General features: G+C 45.0%; 1 protein-coding gene across 7 annotated transcripts in view; it reads right to left on the reverse strand.

Annotated features, from left to right (window-relative positions):
- The window catches only part of LOC135257652 (ADP-ribosylation factor-like protein 6-interacting protein 4), a 53,873-nt gene that overhangs the window by 26,017 nt on the left and 3,494 nt on the right, over positions 1-24,362 (reverse strand). Inside the window, exons 2-6 of one of the 7 annotated variants that reach the window (XM_064340612.1) lie at positions 18,713-18,784; positions 18,466-18,599; positions 16,915-17,091; positions 1,825-1,962; positions 707-777 (exon numbers count right to left, since the gene is read on the reverse strand). Coding sequence is in view for 5 of the 7 variants with exons in the window: in XM_064340608.1 (XP_064196678.1) it covers positions 16,915-16,974 (60 nt within the window). In the remaining 2 variants the exon portion in view is untranslated. The remainder of the gene's footprint in view (positions 1-706; positions 778-1,824; positions 1,963-16,914; positions 17,092-18,465; positions 18,600-18,712; positions 18,785-24,362) is intronic. The other 6 variants (XM_064340613.1, XM_064340608.1, XM_064340606.1 and 3 more) reach the window with 6 other exon arrangements.

Here is a 24,362-nt window from a genome sequence, read left to right on the forward strand (position 1 = left end):
GGGAAAAAAATGCTAAAGGCTATGCTAACTTTCAATGCTAAAGGCTACGCAGTTTGCGCCAAAACAATTTCAATAACATTTGCCCTGAACAGGCTGTCAGAGCACAAAGCGATCTTACAGTGACGGTTCTCAGTCACCTTCTCTTATTGGTCAAGAATATTTTGAGCAGGTTCTTGGCTCCGCGTTGTCAAGGCCACTGTGCCAACTGATTGCCCAGATCACAGAGAAATGGATGAACGCTGGACTGAGCGATCTGCGCAGCAGAAGAAATCCCAAGACGTGTCACAGAATTGTAGACATTCCAGAACAGAACATGACAGTTTCTGTTTTTTACGAAATCATGGCTGTCGTTCAGTGTAATTCCTAAAAATACAAACAGAATATCATCACATTCATACAATGCATAGCACTATAGCGCAGTGTGACTGAACCAGCTCATTCTTAATGCCGTGCTAATGGAACTGCTGTTTACTGCTGTCAACTTCCACCGCTGCTGTTTCTACGCTGGTCTTCGGGTTAATCTCTCTCTCTCTGAACGTGTGGGAACTTGTTGCTCAGTATTTACAATGGCTACTGCTAACCCCCCCCGTCCTATTGGCCGATCACCACCACCATTCTCACACGCAGCATGTGTGTTTGTGCAAAGGTGACTCACGTAAACAAACTCGCTGGCTAGGCCTGGCCTCCATTATGTCATTATTCTCACCGTGCTTCAGATGCTACGGCGCGCTGGCCCGTCTGGCGCCTCCGTACGTGAACAGCCACAAGCTTGCGTAACTGGGGCGGTGAGGGGGAAGAAAGAGCGGTCACTTTGATGTCATAGGTCACTCTCACAGGCAACACAGGTAACCCTCACAGGTGACACATTTCATTATCAGAGGTAACAGAAGCTAATTCTCACAAGCAACTGTCACAGCTATGACATTATTCACACAGGTAATTCTCACAGGTAACACAGGTAATTCTACACTAATTAAAAATTTTTACATTAATGAACTGTATTTATAATTTATGTTCATCATTCTCAATGATCAATATTGTGCTAATAACTGTGTGGGGGGGGGGGGAGAGGGTGACACCTCCGCAGACTTGCTTTGTAAGTTGCGTCAAAAAAAAATTCAGCTGGCCCTGACCATCATCATCATCATCATTCAGTACATTTTATTTATACACCGATTTTCACAAAACTCGCTTGCTGAAGATGCTGAACGCAGTGAAATGACATAGTATTGCAACAGGAATGTCAAACTCCTGCCTAGACACAGCGTCAGCAACTCCAGTCCAGGGCCTTGTATCAGGAAGTAGTATTACATTACATTATATTACATTACAGGAAGTAGTATTACCTAGCCAGCTGCGTAACTGCGCTCAGTAAAACCCGGAACAGCCCTCACAAATCTGGAACATGGACTGAAGTAAAAAGAGCTATTCCGGTTACCCTCCTGGGGGGTCGCAGTGTCACCTGGCCGCTGCGTCTTTCTTTCAATCAGCAGCCAATCAAGGCCTTGGAATTGAGCCGTGAGACACATTCAGCCAATCGGTGACCGAAACACACAAAAAAAAAAAAACCAGCATGCACTTCAGCCAATCCCAGGCCTGGAGAATGACAACCCTTGTACTTTACCATACTATTCTACACTACACTATACTGCACTGTCCTCAACAGTACTATTCTACATGATATCGCACAGCTCATTTAGCATTTGAACTCAGTAGAACAAACTTCGAAAAGGAGAGAAGAATAAGAAGAGAGGTGAGAGGAGAGAAGAATAATATGACTCATCTTTTAAAAAAAATTCAGATTCAGAATGATAACAGTCTTACCGAATCAGCAGAGAGAGATCCACACAGTCCAGAGGACAGGGAGCTTGTAGCGCAGAGTGGCGCTAGCACCTTGTAGCTGATATGGAGACCCATGGTGGTCATCAGCTAATGAGCAGACAGGTTCACCCTCCACTGGGGCTACAGCAGAACGAAATATAAGCATATAAGTCACCACTGATCAAAATGATCACTTTTATAAAGCCTGGATATTAATGCAACTAATGTGTATCAATTACAAACAGCTTTTAACAAGCATCTCCTGGGCAACCATTTTTTTTAAATACTTTGAAATCAGGCAGCTGTTCAGCAGCAGCGAGCAGTGTTATGTTTTGATGTGCAAATCGTTTTTTACACCTCTGAACATTTGTTTCTACAGGTGAGACTGAAACTTTCCACTGAGAGGAGAGAAAAAAAAAAATATCACGACTCGTCTGAGCCGCATCACACCCACTCGGCCCGTTCAATCCTGTATCCATCCGCCGTGAGCGGTCCTCGAGCGCTCAGCTACCGCGCGCGCAAAAGGAACGGACGGGCGCGAGAGGGCCCGTGCAAAAAATGAGGAATCGCCCGTCCTTAAAATAAACAATGGTCAAAGCAATCCTCTATTGCACATTTCCCTGGCCTGGCCTCCTGCTTTTTTACAACTTCCTCAAAACATTTCACTGTTTCATTCTCCCGGGGCTGGCTGAATGAATGAAGCAGTTGGATTATACACAAAAAAACAAAAACTTAAAAAAAAAAAGAAAAAAAAGAAAAAAAACTGCACTGTCAAAGAGAGATGGTGTCGGGAAGGTGAAAGAAGCTGGCTGGTTTCACAAGGCCCGTGAAAAAAAAGAGAGCGTAAAGTAAAAAAAAAAGGGGAAACGAACAGGGGGGCGTTTCTATCTATTTACTCCAGCTTTGGATTGATGCAATAAAAACAGCCTCGGGAGCTAGGTTGCAGTCATAGAGCTGGTGGGGGGGGAAGGGGGCGGAAAAAAAAAAGGAACAAACCGAAGAAGAAGAAGTAGTAGTAATCCTCGCCAACTTCTACTTTGCATTGTTTTTCTTATCCGCCTCAATCTTATGCAAATTATGTAAATGGAACATATTTCTTAGATACCAGATTTCCATAGCAAAAGGCCCTCCTTGAAGGGAGTGGAGGGAGAGAGCGGGGATGGTGGGGCAGGCTCAGACAGGCGGGGGGGGTGAGGGTTGGGGGGGGGGTCTTGTCCTTCCCCGTTCCCACTCCAGACGTGACCCCGCTTATCACACAATGCCGCTTATTTGCATGAACATTTGCAAGGCAAAAAAGCAGCTCCCCCGTTCCCACTCTATCACCAATAACCCGCAGTCACGGGGGTTTTTCTGGCTCCAGGTCGTCCTCCAGTCAAATCATCCAACAGCCCCCCCACCCCCCCACTTTCCTACATTCTTGTGCTTCGATTAAAAAAAAAAAAAAAAAAAAAGTGGAGGATAGACCTGGGAAAAGTACCAGCTCACAGAAAAAAAAGAGAGTGAAAATGTTTCTATGGGTGTCCAGAGAAAAACAGCCAGTCGTAAACTATAGGTGACTCTCCGCCAATCGTCTCCATGGAGACAGATGGTGGAGACAAGCCACAAGGCAACGACAGTGCTATCAGCGGGACAGCGCGGGGTCATGAAGTGTGAAAGGCAGGAAGTGTCCGTGGGTCTGTGCTTAAGTGCAGGAGATACGGTCTCGGAGAAGATTGTGTTTTTGTTTTACTGTCTGAGGAAAAAATTTGTCCTTCTGTCACCAGGGAGTTAGTCCTGGCTTCCCTGATATAGATAGACACACACACACACACACGCGCGCGCGCGCACATGCACGCAGGCACGCAAACACACACACACACACACACACGCACATGCGCACACTCTAACACTCACACAAAGACACATACATACACACACACACACTCACACAAAGACACATACATACACACACACACCCACACACTCACACACAGACACATACATCACACCACCACACACACACACACACACTCACACACACACACACACACACACACACACACACCCCACACACACTCACGCACACTCCACCACACTCACACACACACACGACACACACACCACACACACGCACACCACCACAACACACACACACACACACACACACACACACACACACACACACACCCCATCACACACACACAACACACACACACACACACACACAACACACACCACACACTACACACACACACACACACACACACACACACACACACTCACACACACACTACACACACACACACACACACCACACACCACACACTCACACACACACACACACACACACACACACACACACACACACACACACACACACACACACACCACACACACACACACACACACACACACACACACACACACACACTCACCACACACACACACACACACACACACACACACACACACACACACACACACACACACACAGCACAGTTACATCACACACACACAATGACACACATAACCCCTCACACTCACTCTCAGCGCACACACCCACACAACACACACACCACACACTCACCCCCACATCAACACTCCACACACACACACACACACACTCACACACACACACTCACACACACTCACACACACACACACACACACACACACACACACACTCACACACACACACACACTCACACACACACACACACACACACACACACACACACACACACACACACTCACGCACACTCACACACACACACACACACACACGCACACACACACGCACACACACACACACACACACCACCTCACACACACACTCACACACACACACACACACACTCACACTCACACACACTCACACACACACACACACACACACACACACACACACACACACACACACACACACACTCACGCACACACACACACACACACACACACACACACACACACACACTCACGCACACTCACACACACACACACACACACACACACACACACACACACACACACACACACACACACTCACACACACTCACACGCACACACACACACACACACACAGTAAGGTTACTCATTTCCCAGAAATGACACGGTACATTAACTCGCCTCAACTTCACTTTTTTTCGGGGCCGGCAGGAAACTGGCCAACGGAGGACTTCGTAACACCAGAGGGGCACTCGCTGCCCCCACATCTGACCCCATTTCCTGAAGTGGCTGACCGCAGGTAGCCAGCCTTATCAATCTGAGGCCCGGCTCAAAAGGGATTTGATGGTTTTGTGAGGAATCCTGACCCTTTCAACTTTCACACAGACAGCATGTTATCACATTAGTCTGTTATCTCTCCGCAATACTGACGCATTACCCCCTCCCTCGGCCTTATGATAAAACAAAACACCAATGTTCCGATCAGGACAATCGTGTTTAAAACGATGCCAATCTCCGTTTTTATCGAGACCTACTGTACATTCGATTCGGGGGAAAAAACTGCCTCCGACTTCTTAAAACCGGGCGAAGCTTTTGCTTTCGGGTTTCCCGTCAGGCGGGGACGGCACTGTGACTCCCTTCCCGAACACTGCCCGAGCGAGACGTCTAACAAGACCGGTGAGTACGCTTCAACAAAGAGAGAGAGCGCGCCCCGCCAAGGTGTGACTGACGAGAAGGAACAGGAGAGCGAAGGGACGGGGCGCGGGGACGGGACGGGGCGCGGGGCAGGGGCACCCGGGCCCCCGCGCGACGGCGATAAGACTCACTCGCGGGACAGGTGCGCCGCCCCGCCTCGCCGCTCCTCACGCGGTTATGAGGGTTCATAAAACAGAGCAGGAGAGGGGGAGATAAGATACCAAAACGCACCCGAGACTCTTAAATTGAGAAATTACTCAAAAAGAGCGTCGTGAAGGACGCTCACTCAGTGCCAACCAATTAGCATTAAAAAAAACAAGTTATGAATTCACCCGCAAAAGTGAATTTAAAAAATAATAATGGCTTTCTGGTGATAGCGAGGTGGGTACAGCCAACCACAGCTCTCTTAGTACTTAAACACTTTTACAATAAAACAAAAAAAAACAAGACCAGGTTAAAACGTAGTACATGGCTGGACCTGACACAAGTGATCCGGCCGACCAATGGTGTAACTTCATCACTCACTCAGGTCACTCAGTCACTCAGACATTCGCGTTTGTAGGGCTGGCCCCACTGTTGCGGTCCAGCCAAAAACTTTACAGAATAGTAATTTCAAAAATGATTTGTTTAAATTTTATTTATTTATTTTATTTTATATTTTATTTTAAATTTAAACGTGGAGATGTAGCTAGCGCGCGCAGACAGGAGCGCAGACGCCGAGCTCGTCTGAAGCATGCCCGCGAGGCTAGGAGCCTCTCAGAGTTACGTGACTCACTGATCCATTGACAAGGAAAGTTTGCCAAGAACAAACACGGCAAGCAAACCACGCCAAAAACAGGCCGGGCCCAGATCCCTCAGACTCTCCCGCTCCACAACTCAGAGCTCCTTCAGCACAGCACAGGCGTTTGTTGACGGTGGTGAAATATACTATTGAGAGCCATATTTTTTTTTTATGAAGGATCAAGAATCAAGCACCGTAAGGCTTGCTTAGTCGATGCATAAATAATTGGTTCTTCTCTGCTGAACATTTAACTAAAATTCTGGGCCACTGACATAGTTTCACTACCATATATCAATAAAAAAAAAATATTAATTATATCATACAGATTCACAAATAAGTAAGTCGATATTTACATCTTTTTTTTATTAAAGAAAAACAGTTTGCCGAGTACAGTAACAGCTAAAATGAACTTAAGAAAAAATTTTAATTAAAAAAAGACAAATATTCATTAGAGTCTAGGAATGTGTCTTCAGTGTCTCAGAAACCATAGCGACAAAGAGATCCATGGCAGACACCATTTATGAAATTTAACTACCTGGCAACTATCTTGTGCACACCCCATACCACTCAACTTTAACGACCTGGCCACCCTCTTGCGTACAGCACAGTGACAATAAAATCAATCAAGATGAAAAAAAAATGTTTTACCAACAGGCAGAAAAAATACATTTTTCAACAAGGGTGCGAACTTGTGTACTGAGATATGAGAACCCTACGCATCTCAAACAAGTACAAGCTCATCGTTGAAAAATGAGGACAGGTGAGTTAGAGAAGCACCTGCGTGCGTTTAGAGGACAGGTGAGTTAGAGAAGCACCTGCATGCGTTTAGAGGACAGGTGAGTTAGAGAAGCACCTGCATGCGTTTAGAGGACAGGTGAGTTAGAGAAGAACCTGCATGCGTTTAGAGGACAGGTGAGTTAGAGAAGCACCTGCATGCGTTTAGAGGACAGGTGAGTTAGAGAAGCACCTGCACGCGTTTAGAGGACAGGTGAGTTAGAGAAGCACCTGTATGCGTTTAGAGGACAGGTGAGTTAGAGAAGCACCTGTATGCGTTTAGAGGACAGGTGAGTTAGAGAAGCACCTGCATGCGTTTAGAGGACAGGTGAGTTAGAGAAGCACCTGTATGCGTTTAGAGGACAGGTGAGTTAGAGAAGCACCTGCATGCGTTTAGAGGACAGGTGAGTTAGAGAAGCACCTGCATGCGTTTAGAGGACAGGTGAGTTAGAGAAGAACCTGCATGCGTTTAGAGGACAGGTGAGTTAGAGAAACACCTGCATGCGTTTAGAGGACAGGTGAGTTAGAGAAGCACCTGCATGCGTTTAGAGGACAGGTGATTTAGAGAAGCACCTGCGTGCGTTTAGAGGACAGGTGAGTTAGAGAAGCACCTGTATGCGTTTAGAGGACAGGTGAGTTAGAGAAGCACCTGTATGCGTTTAGAGGACAGGTGAGTTAGAGAAGCACCTGCATGCGTTTAGAGGACAGGTGAGTTAGAGAAGCACCTGTATGCGTTTAGAGGACAGGCGAGTTAGAGAAGAACCTGCATGCATTTAGAGGGCAGGTGAGTTAGAGAAGAACCTGTATGCGTTTAGAGGACAGGCGAGTTAGAGAAGAACCTGCATGCATTTAGAGGACAGGTGTGCTGGTCTGCAGTCTCTCAAACTACAAATACAACAAAGCACTTTCAACTGGAAATAATAACAAATACAATAAAACATCTGGAGGACTATATAGTGCTATTTGTGGAGCTGAATTGGGTTTGCAGGTTCAAATCTGAGGTAGGGAACTGCAGCAGTACCCTGGATAGTAAGGAAAGGCATTTAGCCAGAATTTCTGACATACACCAGTTGATTTTACTGGATAATTTGAGGTAAAAACTACTTATAAAAAGCTAATTATTGTGTGGAAGCATTTTTGTTTTATCACAGAATATTAAAAGTCAAAGATGTATGTCAGTCTTTGCAATGCAGCCTGCCATACAATTAATTGGAACTTAAAATTATTGTTATTAATTTATTGGTGTAAGCACAAATTTCTAAAAGAAAAATGTAATTGTAAAATATATGTGTTAAAATGTTAGCCGTAGTAATCATGATTGCTAAGCAACTGATTCAGAATCATGACTAAAAAGTTATTCATAAAACTGATATTTCAAACAGGTCCGTAAAATGTGTCACACTTGTTAATGAATTCCACTGCACAAACAAAGCACGTATTAATAATATTTCACCATTATTACAATCCTTTTTTTGTATTCATTCTTATTTTGCGATTCCACATTTTGCTCTGCACTCAGATATAATTTTGCATGCGAAGGACAAGACACAGAATTTCAGTTTAAAATACACCGAGCTCAGTTTCACTCAGAATCCGATGAGACAGAGAGAGCAAATATTTGAGATATACCTAAATGAATCTCACTCAGCAGGCTTGCATTTCAAACGGCCCAGCAAGAGCTCTCGATACTGCAAAATAAATTAACCCTTCCTTTGCGAGAACAGTTACTTACTCATTCAAAAACTGCGCTTTCTATTTCTGGGCAATTCGACAGTGTCATTGTCAGGAAACCACCTGGACTGGCCCCTCAGATTAGTAAAGAAGAAGAAGAATAATGAAAAAAAAGGAAATCTCAACTTGAACACCTGCTGTAGCATACTGTTACAGTTTTCACCAAAATCAACACGGGTTGCCTGTTTTCGCACTGTCACTCCACAACTGAAGAAGAGGACCATGGGATATGTTGACAGAACGCGATGGAAATTAGTGATTCTTTCAGTAAAAAATGAACAAGGAACAGACATCCGTTCTCCCTGAGCACGAATTGAATAAAATCACATCTGGTGGGTGGTTGTAAAAAGAGAGTAAAAGAAAAATCCAACAAAAAACCCCTAAACCAGCACCTAAAGGGACTATAATTTCTTTCACTAAACTAGGCCATATTTTGGTGCAAATTTACAAAATATGCTCGCACCCTGAACATAAAGCCTGAAAAAATGTATTTGAATAATTTTCTATGACATGATACACATACAGTACTGTGCAAAAGTCTCAGGCACCTGTAAAAAAATGCTGTACAGCAAAGATGCTTTCAAAAATAATGAACTAAAAGGTTATAAATATCGAAAAAATAATATAAAGAGCAGTAAATAGTTAAAAACTAAATAAAACCAATGTTTGGTGTGACCACCCTTCGCCTTTAAAACTACATCATTTTCTCTTAGGTACACCGTTCGGCAGTTTTATAAGAAAATCGGCTGGTAGGTTGTTCCAAGGAATTTGGAGAACTTGCCACAGTTCTTCTGCAGATTTTGGCTGTTTCGCTTGCTTCTGGCTCTCCAGGTAATCCCAGAGACCCTTGATCAAGTTTTTATCTGAAAAGTAGTCTATTACTTAAAATATTACTTTATTTAACAAAATACAAAAATGTATCTGTAAAATTTCATTTTTTGGAAAATTCATGTTTGGAAATCTCAAATTTGCTCTTTTCTACTGACACACTAATGCAGAAAACAAAAAATAAACATCTAAGACCAAATATATACTATATATTTAAAAATCGAGGGTGCCTAAGACTTTTGCACAGTACTGCACATACTGTGATATATACTAACGTGATATACTGTACTGCATGTCGTCATGTCAATACATAAAACAAACTACCACTAAGCTTCGCTTCTTGCTTAATCGCTGATGTGCTGCACTAGGAATGCCTGCAAAAAGCTTTTAAACAGGTGACAGAATTGTTACTGACAAAATTAAACTATGACACCAATATGTGCTGCAATCAAAACGGTGACTATATTAATAACCTCACCTTTGGATGTGAGAAATAAAAGGCTTACTTGATTTATGCTGAAAGTTATGTTTGCAATGCAACAGAATGTTGATGATCTCTGGCTGAAACCTTTAGATGAACTCAACTCAAACGAGACAGGCAAATGGAGTATTTCAGCTGACAAAACAAGGTTTACAGAGAAATAAAAAAATATATATATTTTTTTAATTCTTTTTTAAGTTGCTCTTATAATTTTATTTATTTCTCGGGAACACCTTTCTATGTAAACGTATATGCAAATACAATTGTAAAGACACAGAAGAAAGACGGCGGCTAAACAAACAGAACGGACTTCTTTCGCGCCGCGCTCGATGACTGGGCTGCCAAATGGTGAGTCACCTGTTCCACTTCTCCCCAGACAACACACCAAAAAATACCGATTCAGCATCACGTACCGGGACAGAAACCTGAACCAGGCCGGCCGTGTGACTAAAACCAGGAGAGGGAAATGATTAACCCTTTCAGTGCCAGGCACTGCACTGGTGCACACAGGAAACGGCATCCTCGCGTTTAAAAACGAAAAAAAGGTGCCTAAAAAAATATATATATGACCAGAGAATGACCGCACAACTTTTTCGGTTTGGCTCTCCGTGCCACAAGAAGCCTGCTTTCACCTCAAAAATAAACGTTAATAATAATTTGCAAAGGCAGATGACGCGATTGTCGAAAAGCAAGTAACGGACCACCAAGAAAACAGTTAACATGAAACTTTGCCATTCCTGTCCGTTCTAAGACTTTAATTTTAAAAGGCCTAAGCATACGCACTCTTCAGTTACAGACAAAACTGTTGAAGGGATGCTGGATAACTCTGCGGCATACACAGTTTTCAGTTTGCCAAAATAAAAGAAATCATTTTAACACAAGAATATCATACAATTGGTCAGTTTTTGCAGTGTGAATACAGAGCTGTGAGCTGTTCGGCGCCTAAGCTATCGGATTCACATCCTAAGGGTGTTCTGTGCGGCTGTGAGAGGCAGGACGAGAACAGGGGGGTTTCCTCATGGAAATTTATTTTACTTCCAGGGCAATTGCGGTCGTCGAGGGGAAGGGATGCACGGTATATTTCGTTGGGCCATTTTGGTGTGCTGGGTGATGTCATAAGCCTGAGCCCGACACGTAGGCCGTCTCCCATAGCTCTGATTCTCCGCTACGTTGATGAATAACGGTAAATAAACATTCCTCCGACTAAGTCACCGGCCACCGCTACCCGATATCGTACGAGCGGTTGCCGGGATATTTCTCTGGCCACTGTAGAATGATCGGCGCGTACTGTACTGTTCATCTAAATAAAACCCAAAAAGCCAAGTTATTCATGCACAAAGCATGTGCCCTCCACACAGTAATTAACAAAAACAGAACTTCTGAAAATCTGTCGGCAAACCTAAGTTGGCAGCAAAATGTTAAAAACGTGTCTTTACTAAATATGTTTCTTTACCAATATGGAAGCAAAACAAATTTCAATCTCAAAGCAAATCAATGGTTGCAGATATTTGTTCATGCAACTTGAGTTTTTGCTAGGATTGGGATTAAACTAATGCTAGGAGTGCATCAGATCATACTGCTGCAGCATGTACTTTTACTTTCAGCTATAATAACGTCTTGATATCGACATTAAGATTGTGCATGTGTGTTGATGTGTGTTTTAAGAGTAAACATGTAACTGTTGTGTGTAAGTAAGGAAGATTCCTTTCTGTTCTGCTTCAATGGTCTTTGTTTATACGCCAAAGGCACTGGTTTTAAGCAATTATCCAAAAAAAAAAATAGAACAACATAAACAAGGTTTTTTTAAATTTATTTTTATTCTTGTTAATGCTGCAGTCATGCCATAGAGATTTTTGCAGCAGTCATGGTTTAAAAGCTTAGAGCACTGAAACATGCTCACAGGTCCTTCTGCACTGCTGATATACACTAAATAAACTCATAAAAGGAGGATGTCAATTTGAACCTGTCAACCAGGTTACCAAAAAAACAGGTTTCTTTCAGACCATTACAAAATGGTGTGTTGTTGACATGCAACATGACAAACAAGACATATTGTCCAATCACAATGCAGTGTTTTCAAGTCACTCCTGGGCGAGACAGCACTGCTTAGACAGAACTGCTAAACAGGTAACTTTATTCTACCCAGAATGCAGTTCTTCCTCTCCTATTAAGAAGAATCTTCAAAAGTCATTTGCAAGAGGGCATTTATTTGGAGCAAGTGTGTAAGACACACACACACACACACACACATACACACGTGTGCACACACACACACACACATACTTCATAGCTCTCCATGAAGCCCCATGTTTGATGTATAAATATTTACAGCGACACACTGACTGTATGCGATCAGATAAAGGTGAGATCATCGTGTGGACAAGCATAACTTCAGTCATCTACCTGTCATGCGTCGCGTGATGTACACTGTACAGGTACACCCTCCTAAAAGAGGACCAGATTTATATCTTTTTCACCAAGGAAGAGGGCGGAAAACAGGAGAATCAACAGGAGAATAACCAGCGATAAGAACGCCGTTTGTGCGCATTTTTAAAAATGCATTTAGGCCAATTTCCAAAATCACAAGACCCCGACAGGGCTGTCCTTAACGTGGAACCCCAGGACCTCTGGTCCGAGGACAGACAACGTGCCGATCGCCATCGCACTCCGTCCAATCACCTCTAACGGAATGGTTTTTCGATTCGCGGCGCGTGGCACACACAAAGCAGAACCAGGCCTGCGCTGCGCTGCAATTCACACCGATATCTGAATAAAGACACACTTCCTGAAACACATCAGAACTGTGGCAGGGCGGTGCCCACCCTCTGGATGGTCTGATTGACAGACACAACTAGCGCAGAATCATCATATTTCATGGGGGTTTTTTTTGGGGGGGGGGGGTGGTGTTGGGGAGGTGAGTTTCAGTGCCGTTTCTCAAGAAAACAGATGCTGATTCTGCCACTTTTTTTGTCGTTGTGGCACTTTGACTTACAGTACAGATGAGCTCCCTGGTGTTTAACAGTACGGTGTCCCCCTCCTCCGCCCCCCACAGGGGAAATGATCAAGTGATGGCAGAGATGCATCAAGAGTATTTCCATTTCCTGTCACGGAAAAAGAGTCTCTGCTGGGCCCATACAGTTCCTGCTACCAATCAAACATATAAGATTGGATCACCGCAGAGATACATTGTGATCAGTGCTGGGTCACACATGATCACTGCTGGAATCGACAGGAATCAGTGCTGGATCATAGTGGATCACTGCTGGGTCCATTGTGATCAGACTTGCATTATCTCCAGAACAGATTCCGGGGACTCAAGCTCAAATGAAATGACCCCCCCAATATTTTCATCACAAGCGGCCCGGAAATACAGACGGAGGCCTTTCCGCGCGAAGCCACGCTTCCCACCCAGCTCACTCGACAGACGACCTCTGACCTCACGGTCGTTCGCGCCCCGCGGGGCTCACGGGGTGCGCGTGGCGGCTCGCCGCTCGGCCGCAGGGCGCCCGTCGCTCCTCTCCGCGGAGCCGGTCCGTTCTCGAAAAGCAGGTTTCGGCGATATTCCGCACGCGATACGGAGAGAAGAGAGCGCTGCAAACACTAAAGATTTACAAAGAGTCGTCGCACTCTGCGGCACGTTACACGACGCGTCACCAAGCGCCAGTAACGAGCGGGACATTTCCCCCTGAAGTGTGTACACATCGCAAGCGGCAGAACGAAAACTATCTATGTAAATGGCTGTGCCCACGTAGCGGCGTGACCCGCGCTTTTGAGCGTGCCGCCCTGGCGAGCCGTGACCTGGCGGGACGGCGTGCCCGCACCCGGGCGACGGCCCTGCGATCGTTAGCGCGTAATAAACGGGCGCGAGAGGAGGGCCCGGCCCGGGCGCGGACTGGCCAGAGCCCAGCAGCAGCCAGGCGCCCGTCCGCTCCTATCTAAATCTGAGAAGGGCTCGTTTACAATGCAAAGTGCCGAGTATGCAAAACGCCGCTCAGGCGCGGGTATTCCCTGGTAAACAGGTGAATTATCTCTCTCTCTCTCTCTCTTTTTCTCTCTCTCTTTCTCGCTCTCCATCTCATCCTCCTTCGAAGTTTATCTGAACTAATCTTGCCTCATTGTCACCGTTTCATAACATAACATCTTCAGAACCTGTTTTTTCGCCTCCTACTTTCTATAGCCCAGTACGTGTAGTTCTTTCATTATGAAACTTTTATTCAGTGTCAGACCTTCAACAACGGCAAAACAAATTGTATAAGACAAAAAAATCCCCTACGTTATTTTCCTACATGCTGATGCAAGTATAGATTAAACAAAACCCATCCAATATTAAAAGTTGTTTCCGTTGATTGAATGTGATTTTTGTTTCAATGATATATTGTCCATTATACTGTGATGGACAATGAAACATGACCAGAACAGTTCCAGAACAGCATTGTTATTAGAGTTAATAGCGCAAATTATTCACTAACATTCTAACTGAAGTTTATTTGAACGGCAAGCAGCCTCCCAAAACATGTGACACTAGCACCCTCTACAGGACACAGCGTGTAATTCCAGAGTTGATTCTATTCAATTCCAGGTTGGAACGTACACTCTGGGACCCACTGAGATAAACACACAAGCCCGACGGGACCACAACCGCACCAGACTAACTACTCCCGCATAACCATATAAGCCTGCAACTCAATTTGCACTGTGGCCTGCGTTTTCAACGGGGGGTCACTGAAGGCACCTTAGGGGTCCCTGGCTAGCCTTGGGGGTCCATGTACCCCCCCCCCGCCCACCTCACAGTATGGCACTAACAGCACCCTGCTATCAGTAAGCATACTGACGCCATTGGCCTCATGAAAGCTTGTTCCTTCTCAAGCTGCTCTGCTGAACAGATGAATATGTAAATATGTGGTCGGAAGGGGCTTTCACTGTACCACACGGTTCAGCCATTGGTCATTTCAGAGACGGGAGGAGTCGTCGAACGCATATGGCGTTCGGACGATGACTGTTCGCGGACCAGATGTGAAAGCACTGTACGGAAATTCTACAGATCTGACTGGCTGGCTCTTCAATCTTCCACATTCTACAGATCTAACTCAGGCAGAAATCATCAGCTTGTCTAAATCAACAACAAACCCCTCCGCACTTCAAACAACTCAGACCAATACTGACATGGAGAATGACTCAAAGCCTCTCCTGTCAAGTTCCAAAATTACAAATGAAAGGTCTGAACATCACAGTAGCTGCCGGTTCTTTGCCGTCTGCATTTCTCTCAGAATGGCTTTCATGGGCATGAATTTATTTGGCCTTTTGTGCTTTTTTTATATTTATATAAAATAATAATCCTTTGGTACAAAGAAAACTATGGCGTGGGTAACACAATACAGTGGAAGCGGGTAATCAAGAAAGTTACCACAAACTCTGTATGTGTGTGTGTGTGTGTGTGTAGATGTGCATGTATGTGTGCGTGTGTGTGTGTGTATGCGCGTGTGTGTGCATGTATGTGTGTGTGTGTGCGTACTCGTGTGCTTGCGCAGTGTGTGTGTGCACGTATGCGTGTGTGTGTGCGTTTGTGTGTGTGTGTGTGTGCGTGTGTGTATGCGTGCAGTGTGTGTGCATGTATGCATGTGTGTGCGTGTGCGCGTGTGTGTATGTGAGTCATGTGGGAATGGCCGCTCTCTCTATCTCTCTCTCTCTCTCTCTCTCTCTCTCTCTCTCTCGCAGCGGTGCGTTTTAAATCCCAGCGTTGGAAATCACCCGCTGCTCGCCGCCCTGCAGGAAGCTGCGCAGCGCAACTGCAGCCGCAACCCACCCACGCATGCCATGCGCCGCACCACAGACCTGCAGCGATCAGGGGCCCAGAGCACCCTACAGTCACTTTTAAACTTCTCCGGAACAAGCTGAGAAATTCAGAACATACGTGCCTTCATATAGGACACAGAGAGGCATACTTAACACGCAGAGGGACTCGGGGACGGTACGAAAATGAGGGCTAAGCTTCTTGCTAGCAACAGTCAGCTGACCGGCCTGACTATTCAAATTGCATTTAGCCAAGTGCTCAAATGCATTGAGCAGAATGAGTCAAACAAGCAAATGATAAATCCTAAAACGAATAATTAAGTCTTTTAAGCCCAAACTCTTGCATTAGGAATATATATCTTATTTTTACGTCTATCTTCTATTTCCAAAGGGTGGCTGGGACATTGCTCCCTAATTTGTTCACCCATTTAAAAAAAAACACTCACACACATGTATGTATGCATGCATGCACACACACACACACACACCACACCACCACCACCACAGAGCTTTGAGTCCACAGCACATAAGTCATGTGACCCTCGCTCGGTGTCCACAGGAAATACCCAGCACACCTGACCCTGCCTCGGTGTCCACAGGAAATACCCAGCAGGCTCAGTGAGCGGAGCTGAGCCGCCCACGCAGAGAGCGCTGACGTCAGAGGCGCTTGATCTCAGCGGCGCGAGGGCCACGCTCAGCTTTCTCGTAAAAAGGGAGAGGGCCAGTCGGCGACTGCAAAGCGGGGAAAGAGAAAGTGATTCAGCTCACACACTCCCACGGGCCCAGAGCTGTCAGACGCCAGTCCTGGAGCGCCACAGGGCCTGCGGGTTTAACTCCAGTCCTGCAGTGCCACAGGGCCTGCGGGTTTAACTCCAGTCCTGGAGGAGCCACAGCGTCTGCAAGTTTAACTCCAGTACTGGAGGGCTGCTGTGTCTTTAATTTTTTATTTTGGTTATTGCTGAACCTGCTCAAAGATCACACTAATGTGCCAAACACAAGGTTTGGAAGAGCAGAACTCCGCCTTATTCCAGTATAGAGCATTTAGTTTTTACCCCCCACAGAGGAAAGTAAAAAAAGTTTGAAAGTTTACCTGCCCTTTTCTTCCATATTCTGACCAGCTCCTTCCCCTTATGCCACAGCGCTGCATCATGGGATATCAAGGGCATCTCTAGCTGGAAGGTTTCAGGGTCCAGGATGCCAAACTGTCACAGAAGCCCAGTAGTGACCCCCTGAGAAGCATTCTGCACTGCCTCAGACACGTCTGTGACTGTCAAAAGACAAAGCAGTTTCATTTCATTTCATTCCATTCCATGCCATTCAATTGCATTCCATTCCATTTTACATTCCATTCCATTTCAATTAATTCCATTCCAATCCATTTTATTTCATTTCAATCCATTTCATTTAAGTTCATTCAGATAAGGGCCTCTACAGGCTGTGAGAGCCATATGTGAGTCCCATCTTTAAACACTATATTTGATATACATATATTATATATATATGTATATATATAAAAAAAAGACAGGATTGTACCTTTGAAATGGAAAAAAACAGATATTTCACTAACCCGAGTTTGGCATCTTAGTGTCCTTGGTTATCTTCCATTGCAAATGATCATATATATATATATATAACATAACCAACGATATTAACATGCAAAACTCGGACTAGTCAAGTATCTGTTTTTTTTTCAGCCCCATTTTTTTTCTAAAACAAGAAAATATGTGCACATCTCTACAGGTCAGCCATAATCAATGGGCCTCTAGTCTTATATGGAGAGCAAAGGTTTAGCATTTAACAAAAAACAAAATGTGATCACACTGGCAAACAACATCTAAAAATGGAAATATTCTATCGCAAAGAATTCCTCGTCGAAGAACCCAACCGCAATGAGAAGGGGTTTGAAGGAGATGAAATCAATCAGACATTTGGTGTTTTAACCCTTTCCTGTCAGGGTAGACCAAGAATATCCGCTCCATGCAGAAGTGTTTGCAGGCACAAGAGGATGTGGTTTCTCAGAGATGATAAACGAAGATGTACTGATTAGAGTGACTGAAGAACACAACAAATAGGTATATTTATGATTCATTTAAGACCAGTGGAAAATATGAATGGGACAGGAAGAAAAATATATCTAGACTAATCAGCTAATTTAGTCTTTTTGTTTTCAAAACAGTATTCAGTCTTACTCTGGATTCAACAACCACACACATGTACAATTGAGGCCATACGTTTCTAATTCCAGTTTGCGTGAATAAAACTCTACGCCAAATAAAACGGAAAGGTCTTTCTGTCTTCCACTGGGACCAGCACAGAGCCCACACAGGGTTTGGCCAGCTTCCAGTTTCACAGAGCTGCACTTTATATTCAGAGAGGGGGAGGAAACTGATGAGACAGGCGGCTCTACTGTCACGGAGACCCGACAACGTCCCGTCAGACGCCAGTTGAGTCCGAGTCTGACTCTCCCCTCTCGAAAGCACATATTCCATTACATTACATTACATTACATTACATTCCATTACATTACAGGCATTTAGCAGACACTCTTATCTAGAGCGACTTACACAACTTTCACATAGCATTTTTACATTGTATCCATTTATACAGCTGGATATATACTGAAGCAATTTCGGTTAAGTACCTTGCTCAAGGGTACAACGGCAGTGTCCTTTCCCGGGAATCGAACCTATGACCTTTCGGTTCCTTACCCACGGAGCTACACTCCGTCATTCTCCCCCTAGTCATCTCACAAACAGCTCACCGGGATGTGATGTTCTGTAAAACAGGAAGAACTTTCATTTAATGTTTGACTCAGCTATAAAGCTTTACTGCGTGAACTAGACGGGATGCTCAAGGATAGCCGCTACTTCGTGAGAACTGTACTTTACCTGACCTGCGTTTGTATTTCTTCTGCTGGTCTTCGGCACGTACTTATTGTGCGTCACTTCGGATGAAAGCATCTGGCAAATAATACATAATGCACATGTAATGTTAACAGCACTTCCCCCACAAACAAAGATTTAGCAAAGATAAGCTCTTCCGACACATTGAGGACCGAGGAAAACAGGCAAGAACCACAATAAAAAATTTCCAGACTCGCATTTTGCACATTTCACTCGGGGAGAGTACATTTCAGTGTAGCCCCAGCAGACTAATTTAGACGCTGTTAATTTACACTGTGCGCATTTCACCGTGAGATTTTCATGGTTTGTAATGAGTAGGGTTTTACTTTAGGTAATGTATATGCAGATGTACTCTTTCCCACCCATCCTCTTTGGGTTCAGTCATAAACACAAACTTGAACAGGGATTTTTTTTTCACACTCCTCTTCTGAACTTTTCACTCTGATGTGTCATGAGCACTCAGTTCTGTGTCAAATATACTTAATAACACATAAAAACAAGTAATGCTTAAACTTTTTACACGGCAGTAAAATTACATTACATTACATTACATTACAGGCATTTAGCAGACGCTCTTATCCAGAGCGACGTACAACAAGTGCATAGGTTTCAAGATGTAGAGGCGCAAAAGAAACACTAGAGTGAAGTAAGGATCGTAGTGCCAGAAGTGACCACATCGATCAGGACTCCAACCCTGTAGAGTAAGCTTGTTCAGCAGCAAGAATCCTACCAAGTACAAAGTACAAACTAGCACTGGAATCACACCTAATCATACAAAAACAATCCTACCAGATACACTAACAATCAAATTATCCTAGCTAGGTACAATGAGCTGAACTATAGGCTAGGGAGGGGTGGGGAGAGGTGCAGCCTGAAGAGATGAGTCTTCAGTCTGCGTTTGAAAGTGGTGAGATTCTCTGCTGTTCTGACCGTCACGGGAGGTCATTCCACCAGCGAGGGGCCAGGACAGACAGCAGACGGGAGCGGGAAGTGCAGACGCGAAGAGGGGGAGGTGCCAAGCGTCCAGAGGTGGCAGAACGGAGAGGTCTGGCTGGTGTGTAGGGTCTGATGATCCTCTGAATGTACCCTGGTGCTGACCCCTTAGCTGCCTGGTATGCAAGCACCAAGGACTTAAATTTGATGCGAGCCATAACAGGCAGCCAGTGGAGGTCAGTGAGCAGGGGGGTGACATGGGAATGTCTGGGAGGTTGTAGACCAGACGCGCTGCAGCATTCTGGATGAGCTGCAGGGGTCTGATGGCGGATGCTGGCAGACCAGCCAGTAGCGAGTTGCAGTAGTCCAAGCGGGACAGGACCATCGCTTGAACCAGGAGCTGGGTTGCGTAGGTGGTGAGGAAGGGGCGGATTCTCCGGATGTTGTACAGGAAGAACCTGCACGTTCGACTCACCGCCGTGATGTTCTGGGAGAGGGACAGTCTGTTGTCCATCACCACTCCAAGGTTTTTTGCGGTGGGTGATGATGACACCACAGTGTCCCCCAGGGAAATAGAAAAGTCAAGAAGGTTAGAGGATGGAGCAGGGATGAAGATCATCTCCGTCTTGCCTGGGTTCAGCTTAAGATGGTGGTTATCCATCCAGCTCTGGATGTCCCTCAGGCAGGCAGAGATGCGAGCAGAGACCTGAGTGTCAGAGGGCGGGAAGGAGAGAAAGAGTTGGGTGTCATCGGCATAACAATGATAGGACAACCCATGGGCAGAGATTACAGGACCAAGAGATTGGGTGTACAGGGAGAATAGGAGGGGACCAAGGACAGAGCCCTGGGGAACTCCTGTGGCAAGGGGCGAGGTGCTGATACTGCACCAGCCCAGGCGACTTGGAAGGAGCGACCGGAGAGGTAGGACTCAATCCAGTCAAGTGCTGTGCCACAGATCCCCATAGCTGCCAGGGAGGACAGGAGGATGGGATGGTTGACGGTGTCAAAGGCGGCAGAAAGGTCTAGGAGGATCAGGACAGATGAATGGGAGGCTGCTTGTGCGGCGTGAAGCGACTCATTGACCGAGAGGAGTGCGGTCTCTGTCGAGTGGCCAGGTCTGAAGCCAGACTGGTAGGGGTCTAGGAGGTTGTTCAGGGAGAGAAAAGAGGAGAGTTGATTAGAAGCAGCTCGTTCAATTGTTTTGGATAGGAAAGGGAGAAGGGAGACAGGACGGTAGTTCTGGATGACAGAGGGGTCCAGAGTGGGCTTTTTCAGCAGTGGGGTGACGTGGGCCAGCTTGAAAGAGGAGGGGAAACGTCCAGAAGACAAGGAGGAGTTCACGAGGGAGGTGACATATGGGAGGATGTCAGGTGTGATGGTCTGGAGGAGAGAGGAAGGGATGGGGTCAAGAGCACAGGTGGTAGGGCGGTGGGAGAGTAGGAGCTGGGAAACATCAGAGTCAGTGAGGGGAGAGAAAGTGGAGAAACAAGGGGAGGGAACAGAGCTGGGGGAGTGGGGAAGGGTGGTGGTGGACGTGAAGGAGCTGCGGATGTCTGCAATTTTCTCATCGAAGAAAACTGCAAAGTCATCTGCAGCGAGGGAGGACTGAGGTGGGGAAGGAGTGCTGAGGAGAGAGGAGAAAATGGAGAACAGCTGATGAGGGTTAGAGGCAGATTTATGGATTTTGTTTGATAATAATTAATTTTGGCAGAGGTTACAGCGGTAGAAAATGTAGCTAGTAGAGACTGGTAGGCAGACAGGTCGGATTGAGCCATGGATTTCCTCCACTTCCTCTCCGCTGCACGTAGGCTGGCCCGGTTGGTTCGGAGGGGGTCAGACATCCACGGACTGGGAGGGGACGAGCGTGCCTGCCTGGAGACTAGAGGACAGAGAGAGTCAAGTGCTGAGGAGAGCGAGGAAGACAGAGTGGAGGATGCAGAGTCAGTGGGAAGGTTGGAGAAGGATTCAAGAGTGGGGAGTGAAGCAGTGACACTGGAAGCGAGAGAGGAGGGAGAGAGGGAGCGGAGATTCCGGCGGACCATGACAGTAGGAGTGGATGGAGGGGAGGGAGGGAGGGGAGTAAGAGGGAGGGAGAAGGAAATGAAGTGGTGGTCAGACTGGTGCAGAGGGGTCACTGTGGGATTGGAAGAGGAGCAATTCCTCAGGATAACCAGGTCTAGGAGATTGCCAGCTTTGTGTGTTGGTGGGGAGTGCATTAGGGAGAGATCGAATGAGTGAAGAAGAGGCAGGAAGGCTGCGGAGTGGGAGGCATCAAGGTGGATGTTGAAGTCTCCCAGGAGGATCAGTGGGGTGCCATCCTCTGGGAAGGAGCTCAGCAGGGTGTCGAGCTCATCAAGGAAGTTTCCCAGGGGCCCTGGAGGGCGATAGATAACTACAATATACAAGTTAACAGGATAGGTGATTGAGACAGAGTGGTATTCAAAGGTAGAGATGGAGAGGTGAGAGAGGGGGAGAACAGAGAATTTCCAGGAGGGAGAGATCAGCAAACCTGTGCCCCCACCACGGCCAGATGGGCGGGGGTGTGAGAGAAGGAGAAGGAGGAGGAGAGGGCTGCAGGGGTTGCAGTGTTGCCTGGTGTGATCCAGGTCTCAGTGAGGGCAAGGAAATGTAAAGAGAGGAGGGACGCGTAGGCTGAAATGAAGTCAGCCTTCCGCGTAGCAGACTGGCAGTTCCATAGCCCTCCTGCGACCGTGAAGTTGTCACAGGGGGTCAATGAGGGATAGCGAAGGTTGGAGGGGTTCCGTCGCCGCGGGGGGCCTCGCCTGCAGAAGCGAGTTCTGAAGGGGAGAGAACAGGTTGGGATGGGATGGGCACATAGCATAGCAGTGAGGACAGGGAGTAGAGAGAGGAAGGGTGATGGTAGAAGGATAGGGATGCAATGACACAAACTGGGAGGGAGCGACGCTAGCGTCGCTCCAAGCCAGACTACAAGCCCTAATTAGCAAATGAAAAGCAGCTGGTGACCAAGCAATTGCCCCACAAACCAGCAGCTAACTAGCTCCACACAATGCCTGCTTGATGCAGTCACTTAAGAGCAAAATATATTTCATTACACAGATACACAAGTAATGCTTAAACTTTTTACACGGCAGTAAAATATATTTCATTACACAGATACACATGTAATGCTTAAACTTTTTAAACTGCAGTAAAACACTTCATAATGCATATAAATATGTAGTGCTCAAACTTTTTCACAGCAGTAAAATATATTTCATAATACAAAAACTGAATCGCTAAAAGTGTATAAATAATCAGCCGAAAATGCAGAATACAGGTAAGTAAATAATAAAATATTTACAGTATGTACAAAAATAAAATCAGATGTTTGCTTGAGTTTTAGTCTGGGTCTAAAGGTAAAAATTTAAATTTATTTTTCTCAGTTCTTTACTTTTTCTGGTCTTTGTTCAAGCAGCCCATCGGTACAGTGTCTGACAGCTATCTCCAATAATAAAAACTGATTTTATGACTAAAAACATGAGAATATATAGAAATAACAAGAAAAATAAGCTTATATCAAAGTATTATAGATTATATTAAAATCCTATAATCCTATTATTATATAATAATAGAATAACAGAATAGAATTCTTTATTTTCCATTAAATATAGTTTTAAAAATGCCCTCCAGTTCAAATCTAAGCACAGGAGACTATAACTGGACAAAAAGAAAATATGCAGTGATTAAAAATTGAGACAAACATATACATACATAAATATTTTTCTGCCTCTCCACCCAGGGGTTTTTTTTAATCAACAAGGTAATATATTTATAATATAATGTAATGTAAATATAATATTATTATTTATTAATTGCCTAGAAACGCACACACTCAGCAAAAGATTCAGAAAAACTGAAAAACATTTTTTAACAAAAAACAACAAATCTACTTTGACATTTCACCTCACATTGCCATTTTGCAGGAGAGTGGCAACTTTCAGTGAAAATAGAGAGCGAATTACTTGTTATGCTTTTTATCCTTATGAATAAAATATGCTTAAAACTGTATCAAAATAACACTTGAATGGTTTAACTGGTTTAAATGGTTTAACTCCTTAAAAGGTAATTTAAAAAGTAAATTCACTCATTACAACCTTGTGGTACTGTTCATTACAACATTTTTTTTATTGTTCCCACAGTGAAAATGGAAAAAAAAAAAAACATGAAAAATAAAAGCTACACATTTGAAGCTCTCAAGTCAGTCATATGGGTATTTCATTTTAAGTTAGATATAAATGTTTGTGCGACCAAAGGGGGAACTAAGCAAAAAAAACACTGTGAAAATGAGTCATTTCAAAGATATATTGAATCATACTCAAGAACCACTGCGGCATTTGTCGTGTGGTTTTGGCGCCACCTGCTGGACAGGAATACAAATCGCCTTCATGCAAATACTGGGGTCTTGGCGTAGCTGCTCTCCTTTACCTCGTCCCCGCGGTGCTACCGCAGACTTCTCATTTGTTCCAATACACCGCTAAATGTTTGGCGTTAAATCAACTCTGATGGTGCAAATTTTGTTCGGATTACACCACGTTTTTTGATCCTGACTGGGTACTCACATGAACTCTGTGACAGTTATATGATCAGCCATCATTTTAATGTCTTTTAATGTCTGACAACCAAGGGGGGGGGGGGGGGCGGTGTGAATGCAGGGTTTTCAGCACGAATGTTAGTACATTCA

This window comes from Anguilla rostrata, chromosome 6, assembly GCF_018555375.3.
Source record: "Anguilla rostrata isolate EN2019 chromosome 6, ASM1855537v3, whole genome shotgun sequence".
Lineage (NCBI taxonomy): Eukaryota > Metazoa > Chordata > Actinopteri > Anguilliformes > Anguillidae > Anguilla > Anguilla rostrata.